Source organism: Malania oleifera, chromosome 10 (assembly GCF_029873635.1).
Source record: "Malania oleifera isolate guangnan ecotype guangnan chromosome 10, ASM2987363v1, whole genome shotgun sequence".
Taxonomy (NCBI): domain Eukaryota; kingdom Viridiplantae; phylum Streptophyta; class Magnoliopsida; order Santalales; family Ximeniaceae; genus Malania; species Malania oleifera.
Genome location: NC_080426.1, coordinates 27,209,012 through 27,218,279, shown reverse-complemented (window position 1 = coordinate 27,218,279; position 9,268 = coordinate 27,209,012). Strand labels below are relative to the sequence as shown.

Here is a 9,268-nt window from a genome sequence, read left to right as displayed (position 1 = left end):
ATATATTTATTGTATGATTTCTATTATACTTCACTATCATTTTACTTTTAACCCATTAGAATGTATCAATTATAATTTCTTTGTAAAATTTCAATTTAAAAGTTTCAATGTATGTTTCAAATTCGAGTAAATTTCTTAATCTTTTTTTTTCTTTTTTCCAGTTTATTTCAAATTAAATTTTACTTTAAATTCAAAGGGAAAATAAAACAATTTAGATTTGCATAAATTTTCATGTCTATACTAATGTAACATGGGTCGGGAAAGGTGTACTGTTTGCCAAGTGGATCCTACAATTTGTAGTCTACTTGGTGTAATATTGTTGAAAACAAATCAAAACATTTGTACAACATATAAACCAAAATTAAAATTCTTTGTATCAAATAATTCTGCACTAACAAAACATTTAGTACTTGTTTGGAACTTGATAAGTCTTAGAAAAAGAAAAGAAAAGTATTAAAAAATTTCCTTTTTAAATATTTAGCTATCAAGAAAAATAAAAGAAAATAAAAAATATACCAAATCAATAAATAAAAATATGATTTTACATACCATTTGTATTTGATTTTTTAAAATTTTTTTCACTAAATTAAAATAATTTTTTTCAATAGTATTTGATATAGAAGGAAAATATATCCTTACCTTTCCTTTTTCCAATCAAAATCTTTAATACAAATAGGTCCTTAACAGATAGTGACTTGAGCTTGATTTCCAAACCTACTTTTAAAATAAATTTTAGTTTATATGTTAAGCAAAAATAAAATCAAAATATACTTTGGATGACATGAAACCTCAACCTCAATTTTGGGGTTCTTGTAAAAGGAAATATTTGTGTATTTTTGGATAAGTTTGCTAACAAGTAACTCTTAACTTAAATATTTTAGTTTCCATGAAATGATATATCTCCATTTCAAATCTCAATCTCAATTCTAGGATGATGCTCTTAAGGAAATATCAAATATTGATATGGCTCATAAATTCGAATATGTCTGCTAACTAGTAAGCTAACAGGCTTGGCCCAAAGTTTTATAACAATATCAATGCCTGCATAAACGAAGAAATAAACCTATTTTTAAAATCTATTTTTTCACTATGGAGAAATAAAATAAAAAACAATAACTATCCCAAATACACCCTTAACAAAATAAATTTTACCCACAGATGCCTCTTCACATGTTTTTGTCATTAGAATTTATGGGAAGCAATAGCCATAAGGTCATTGAACAATTTGCCTAGGGCCTCAAAAACTTTGGAGCCCCAAAATTTTTTTTTTTAATATTAACATTATATATGATGTCATCTCTTCCCATATATTAATTTTTCCATTATCTCAAAAGTTGGAGCTCCCAATTTTTTTTTAATATTAACATTATTTATGATGTCATCTCTTCCCATATATTGACTTTCTCATTATCTCAAAAGTAAATGAAATTGTATTTTAAAAAGTAAAGTAAATGTAATTTAATTCTTTCTTTTACAAGTCTTAATATAATCTTTAATATAAAACTTTAATTAGTGATTTTGCATCTCAAAAAATTAAAAAATTAGTTTTAAATATAAATAAAAATTAAACAAAATATTAAGGGCCCCTAATTAAATCATTCGCCTAGGGCCCCATATTGTGAAGAGCCGGCCCTGGCATCGAGTCAGTTTAGGTTTGAAGAAAGATATATTGGTAACATATTTAAGCCAAAAAGAAAATTTACAAACTTTCCTGCAATCACAAAATAATCATCTAACATAAGGAAATGTAACAAATTAAAAGGAAAGAAAAAGCAAATTATATAACTCTTTATACTTATTGTATATTTGGGAGCTTTAATCTCAAACTTTAGATTTATATAAATTTAAATAAAATATAAAACAAAATTATACTAAGATAGTGTTTGTAAACATAGATTCCAAACTCTTTTTTTTTTTTAACTTGTGTTAATTTGGAAGAAAGTTAATCCAATTTTATGCTCTCCTTTGTCCACATTTATAAAAATTCAAATCAAAAGTCCAAAAATCCATATTCCCAACAAAATAAATTCTTCCAAATCTACTCAAATCTAAACCAAAGCCTTAAAACCCTAGATCACCATCAATTTTGATTGATTCTTTGTTTGCAAACCTCACTCCCTCTCAAATTGTGTGTGTGTGGGTGTGGGTGTGGGTGTGTGTGTGTGTGTGTGTGTGTGTGTGTGAGAGAGAGAGAGAGAGAGAGAGAGAGAGTCATGCTACCTTGAAGGGGGAGTTGTACACCTCAGGTGATCTGGCTGCAGCAACTCCAGCACTACAAGGTCCTCCACCCTTCCAAAGCCAACATCCGGCTCAATTTCAGGGAAGAGGGGACTCATGAGAGCAATGGCCAAAGAAACAGCAGCCCTTAAAACTAAAGCCAAAAGCTCAGAGGCAGAAAAATAAATACTTCCCCCAGACGACAGCCATGTGATTAGAATACCATCTTGTTGCGGGATAAAAATAGTAGGGATGCTCCTTCGACTCTCGTTGACCTGAAAGAGGAAGGGAAGAAAGGCTTGGAGGACCCGGGGTGTACTCCGGGGGATCTCTCCGATGCCTAAGTAAGAGGAACGCTTTTAGGGAGGCTAAACGCAATAGTAGAATAGTGTTTTGTCACTTACCTTTGCCTTTTCTCCAAATCCCTTCTTATAGGGGCTTGAGTTGACCGCCGGTTGGCTCGAATTTATTGCACGGGGGCGTGAATCGCTCTCCAACAATAAATGTGTGCGCCTATTACTCTGTTATTAACGGCGTTGGCGTGGATCTCTCTTCCTCTTTATTGGATCGGAGCTAATCACTCGTCAGAATGTCAGATCCGGAGAAAGTATGAGATATGCGTTAACCTGCCCTCATTAGTGTGATTTATTATGGGCATATCACCCTCCAATTAGCCACTCAGTAGTCATTTACATGGTTTGCTATCAGGGCACTGCTGCTTAATCCATCATGTGATAGAATTTTTCACAATATATAATGACCAAGTACAAAAAAGAAAAGGAATAAAGAGTAAAGGAAGAAAAAAAGAACCCATCTTTGTTTACAATCCAAAACCCAACTCCGGCTACCTCTCTCACATGAGAGATACTACACTGATAATATTTATTCTGTTCCAACATGTTTCCTTGAGTAATATCCCCATCTGTCTTACACTGCTTGTATCTTCTTCCATGAATAAACAAGACAAGCCTATGGTCTATAAAAAATGCCATTTTCTTGTCTCTTACGTGATGGATGTGGATAATCATTGTATATTGTTTTATTTATGGATTTAAGCGAATGCTTTATTTGGTTAAACCTCCAGTGCACATTGATTCTCTTTTGTTTTGTTTTTTTGAGAAATACAAACTTTGCCATAAAGAATGACGGAGCTAGTTGGCCTGCTCAATAGATTATTTGGTTTAGTGACCTTCCAAACTTGTACCTTAATTCCTAAGCCCTAGGATTTTTCTTTTAAAAAGTGCTTTCTAAATTTTGGAGTCAAAAATTAGTTTTTTTCAGGTTCAGCAACTCATTTTTAAAGTATTTAAGAAATAATAGACATTACAACCACTTCATATAGCATTTCAGCAAGAGGTAATGGCACTTTGGCTAGAGGTTGGGTGGTGGTGCACCATGAGTACTAAGGTATTTTGAGTAACATAAGAAAACTTGTATAAAAAGGTTTTCTCTTAGAAACACTACCTTCAAAGCCTGATTTTTGAAACGGAAAAATTTCTAAAACAATTTCCCACAATCCAAATGCAATGGTCCTTTTAACAAAGCCTTCCCAAAAAGAAGAGAATTTTTTATGGTCACCAATGGTTGTGATTCATGGATGGTAGCCTTCACAAGACGTTGATAATGTGAATGAACTATGAAAAATAAACCCTAATGCTCAACCAGGGTTCTTGAACCTCCTCGATGTCAATAACAACATCAACTTGAAATCTTTACTTGCCCAAAGGTCATCCTACCATATGAGCACACATGCATTTTACTAGTGCAATCTTCAAAGGGTACTTGCATGGATAGTGCATGCATGCATAAAGTTGGATCAGTCAACCCATATTTTTCCACGAAACCATAATACAAGAATTTGAGTTTCCAAAATATGGTTCTCCAAAATGCTTCCCAAAATAAAAAAAATTTCTTTTGCCAAAAAAATTCCCAAAAAAGAAAGATAGCTCACCCATGCCCACACTAACAGAACAACAGGAATTAACTACAAGCAATTTCAATCTTACTGTAAACACACACACAAACACATTTTGAGTCATTCAAACATACATGAGGTATGTATGGGGCTTAAAAAAAAGAACAAAGCAGTCCAAACTTTGTTGTCATGGGGCTTATTGAATATATACATTTCGCCTAGTGCAGTTATCACATTGGTAACATTCTTCAAAACTGTGACCATAGCAACATTGAATGTACTTCAAACTGCAAACATGAACCACAATTAAACAACATTATAAAAATACTGGAATATGTTGTGATTAAGTACTAAAACAAAAAACAAATATGCGGGTCATGAGAATCAGATGTGGACCATTTAACTTGTTTTTAAAATTCAGTATCAACACAACTTCATAAGCTTGAGGTGTCTGACCCTGATTCTAGATCATCACAAGAAAGAATGAGTTCTCCTTTCACGTATCTAGTCCAGAAAATTTAAAACTGAGGAACAATAAGAAACCTTGCCATTTCAAAGCAACAAAAACAGCACTCTCACAAAAGCAATAGAATTGAAAGTCCACAAATAAAGATACTAACAATCCACAAAATCAAGTGTTCATGATTCCTAATGTCCCTATCAGCTGCATACAACTAATTGATGCATGAGGTAAAGACCAAGCTAACCTTGTCTTAATGATAACCAAATTCAGTGATAATAGAATGCTCATCAAACTTATGTCCAGATAAATAGAACATAGACAAATGTCGGTAGCATGAAATGGTAACCAAACAAAGGACCAACAAGGCAACTTCAGTTTTTTGTTGCACTCACAAAGGCTTTTCTCTGCCAGGAGGAATGTCCAACAAAAAGGGGCTGTTTGGTATCGCTTCAGTTTTCCAGTTGCTATACAATGAAGAAACAAGCTAAGAACAAATCCCAACAGAATCTCAAGATCAAATCTTGCATTTTCATCTGGTACACCCAACAGAATCTCAAGATCAAATCTTCCTGGCCTCCTTAATGCACGATCAACAGCATCGATTCTATTGGTAGCTCCAATCACAAGTACATAGCCAGGACCGAGATGAGAGCTTTCTGAATTCAAATCTTTATCAGCTGGTTGTACAAGTCTGTGTGATTCCTCCATGCAGGTCATTAGTTGTCACTATGCATCGTTCCATCTCCCTCTGTAGATTTTCTCTTTTTGAAGCAATTGCATCAATCTCATCAATAAATACAATTGAAGGAGCAGTCCTGTAAGCTTTTGAGAAAAGCTCTCCAATATTCTCTTCAGATGCACCTGAAATTTTTATCACAAAATGAAATTAAAATTTAGCAAAGTGTCTCTGTCATCAGTTAGAGAACGGGGACGAAAAGAAAGGAAGTAAATGTTAGATTGGAACCAACATTACTCAACAAGAAGCTCTGGATAATGAAAAAAGTTGAAAAATCTGTTTATCAAGGGAAAAAAAAAAAGTTGAAAAAATCCAATAATCGAAACGGAGTTTTCTCTAGAAATCTTCCAAAATAATTTTAAAAATGATCAGCCTGACTTCTGTTGAGGACTAAGTGGATAGAAAGTTCAACAGCATTAAAATGGAAATAATCAACACTGATTCCATACAACACAAAGCAATACTTGCTAAATATCTAACATGTGCAGATTCATGGGGTCAATCGCAATCGCAAATATTAGGACAAGCGGATTGTTTGAGTTAATTACTTAATGACACACCACGCATGATTGGAAAGCACAAGAAGAGATAATATATTGTCTCACCACATTAGAGAAAATCATGCCAGAATGACTACGGGACATGACCAGGTATCTGTCTAAGTAAATTGTTGACTTATTTAAATCCAAAGAAATACATTGACAGCACAATATGACATTAAGCATATTTGGAGAATGCCCACCTTGTCAAGCTTTAATTTGTTAGGCCCTGGTATGCATATATTTTGCAATTCAAACTAAGATTTCTGAACCACATTTTGATCAAAGTCACCAGTCACCAGAAGTTATGCACACACCATACTACATATAGCTACGAAATTGTTGGGTCAACAGTAAGCAGGCATTCAGCCAATCTTGTCCACTTCTTTTAAACCATGCTATGCTAATATCATCACATTTTCCATTATTTCAAACAAAAAGTTTATTTGAAAATGAGACTGGTTTTTCACTGTGTGCTAAGCATTAGAAAATAATTGTAATGAACTCTACTTCCACTACTTTGGATACAGAAGCGCATTCCTTCCCAAATATAGATCAATTGATCACATAATTGTCATGTTTTCAGCTAGATTCAACTTGATCGCTAAAACCAAATCAATGAATTCATTAATGCAATAGCCGGAAATAAATTTATGCACCTGAAACACCAGAGACCACTTCAGTAGCTGAAATCTATAAAATGGAAATCCAGTCTCATTGGCAATGGCATGAGCCAGCTTCGTCTTTCCACACCCAGGTGGACCGTGCAATAAAATCCCCACTGGCGGCCAAACTCCGAGACACTGAGGTAGTCGCGGATGGTACAACGGAACAACAACATTCATTGTCAACTCCTCCACCACCCCTCCCATTCCACCCAAATCCCTAAACATTGGCTCGTCCTTCCCCTTCACCTCACCACCGCCACCAACACCATTGCCTCCAACGCCGGAACCCTTCACTTCTGGTTTCGAATCCGTCCCAATTCCTTCAATTCTCTCTCCTTCAACCGAATTGATCTTCTTGGCCTTCTGAGCAACCTCCTCCATCCCAAGATTCTTCTCCTCCGGCTTCGATTCCACCGCAGGCTTTGCTTTGCTGTAACTCGAGCGCAGCATTGACCTCATCAAATCGAACCCGGGCTCCAGTCTCTCGCCATATATCGCGTCCTCCGACGTCGATACGGCACCATCCGTTTCATCGTCAGAAGAGGACGATGATGAAGACGACGTAGTACCGGTCGACGGACGTTCCTGCTCCACATGCCGCCTTCGAAGATGCTGAACCTCTCTATATAGCAATCTCTGTTCACTCTCATCAATCTTCTTCAGCTTCTTCGGAGTTGGGCTTCGGAATTGGCAATCATCATCTTGTTCTTCTTCATCATCATCAGCGGCGCAGACTAGGGTTCGAGAAGGAGAGTGGGATTTGTTCCTCTTGTGCTTGTTATTGTTGTTGTTTAGGAAGTGTTTAGATTCTTCAAGGGCACGTTGGACCTGCCTGGCGAGGACTTGTTGCTTTGTTCGGGCGTAGTCGGGGTAGTTCGAACGGAGACGGTTGATGATTTCGTCGAGGGTATTGTTGAATTCCGCAGGTGTGGAGCCGCAGACAGCCGCACCAAAACCAGCAACCATCTTTGACACTGGAGATGGACGGCCACCTGCTCTGCAGGCTTTGCTGAAATTGCAAGCCACCATATTTGAATATTGCTCCCCCCTCTTGTATATATATATGTGTGTGCAGCAGAGAGTTGTGTGAGTGTGTGTATTGCAGAGTGCAGAGTGCAGAGTGCAGAGAGCAGAGAGGTGTGATAGTGAGAGAGAGTTGAGCAGTGGCTCCTCCGTGTATTATTTTTCTCCCAGATTATAGTGCAGTGGTGTGCTCCCGTGGACGTAGGTCAGTTTGGATCGAACCACGTAAATCCGGTGTTCATTGTGTGTGTTTGAATTTTTTCTTTGTGCGTGATTATTACTTCAGGTCGGTTTATTCCCCAACAACTGGTATCAGAGCTTTGGTCGGAGTAAAAATAGCCAGATCAAGAAAAATTTCGGTTTTTTGAGCCCCTGTCCAGTACCTCAAAATTTAATTTTGAGGCTACCATCAAAGTCCTCTCGCCGAGACGAAGCCAACGGCAGTAACCGGAGCTCAAACAGAGCTCAGACGAAGCCGCACGCGCCCACACGCGCCGCCAACGTCCAAAGGACGTTCCCACGCGCCCTCACGCGCTCCCACGCGCCGGCGACAGGAAGGGAGTGGTCCTCACGCGCCCCCACGCGCCGGCGAACGTCCGGCGACCAGAAGAAGCTTGAAGACGCTGACGTCAGCGTCCACGTCAGCGCCGCGTCAGCCAGGCCCGCCACGTCAGCGCTGCTGCGTCAGCGCCACGTCAGCTCCAGTCAGCGCCACGTCAGCGCCAGTCATCTGCCACGTCAGCCGCCACGTCCACGCCACGTCAGCACCACGTCAGCGGTGGGCCCCAGTGCCACATCAGCAGTGGACCCCACAGTGCCACGTCAGCAGTGGGCCCCACAGTGCCACGTCAGCAGTGGGTCCCACGTGCCACGTCAGCAGGGTTGACCAGGTTTGACCAGGTTTGACCAAAAGTTTGACCGGGTTTTTTGAAGCCATTTCGGGTCCGTTTTTCGAGCGGCTTAAGCCATTCCTAGGGTTTTCGACCGTTCCGGATCCAACCGTGCTGTCCGATTGAGCTAATTCCATCTCTAGATCAGTGAATCGAGATGTCGAACCAGAAAAGCTCTCACATCGAGATGTTTGACGGCACGAACTTCGGTTTCTGGAAAATGCAGATCGAGGATTTCTTGTTTGGTAAGGAGTTACACTTACCACTGATGGAGAAGCCAGAATCCATGAAGGAGAGCGAGTGGGAGTTGCTTGACCGAAAAGCCCTCGGAGTTGTGAGGATGACGTTGGCAAAGTCTGTTGCCTTCAACATCAAGCACTTGACAACCACCAAGTCCCTTATGGATGCGCTATCGAACATGTATGAGCAGCCATCAGCCGCAAATAAGGTACATCTAATGAAGAGACTTTTTACCATGAGCATGTCTGCAGGTGAAAGCTTCAACAGACACTTGAATAATTTCAACGAGTTGTCGGATCAACTCGCCTCGGTCGGGATTACCTTTGACAGTGAGATCCGTGCTCTATTAATTCTCAGCCAGCTGCCTGAGAGTTGGAAAGGTATTGTAACTGCGATCAGTAGCTCTGCAGGAAAATCGAAGCTGAAATACGACGAGGTTATCAGCATGATTTTGACAGAGGAGATCAGAATGCAATCGAACAATGCCTCCACTTCAAGTTCAGCTTTGAATGTGGAAAGCCGAGGAAAGGGAAGCGGGCATGGAAGATCTAACAATCGTGGCAGATCCAGGACTAGG

At 38.8% G+C, this 9,268-nt stretch overlaps 1 protein-coding gene across 1 annotated transcript; it reads right to left on the bottom strand.

Moving 5' to 3' along the window:
- Positions 1 to 4,710: 4,710 nt before the first annotated feature.
- On the bottom strand, positions 4,711 to 7,793 carry LOC131165870 (cell division control protein 48 homolog C-like). Its single transcript, XM_058124002.1, has 2 exons — positions 6,530 to 7,793; positions 4,711 to 5,456 (listed from the first exon to the last, which is right to left on the bottom strand). The coding sequence occupies exons 1-2, from the start codon at positions 7,565 to 7,567 to the stop codon at positions 5,322 to 5,324; spliced, it is 1,173 nt and encodes a 390-aa protein (XP_057979985.1). The 5' UTR covers positions 7,568 to 7,793; the 3' UTR covers positions 4,711 to 5,321.
- Positions 7,794 to 9,268: the final 1,475 nt, after the last annotated feature.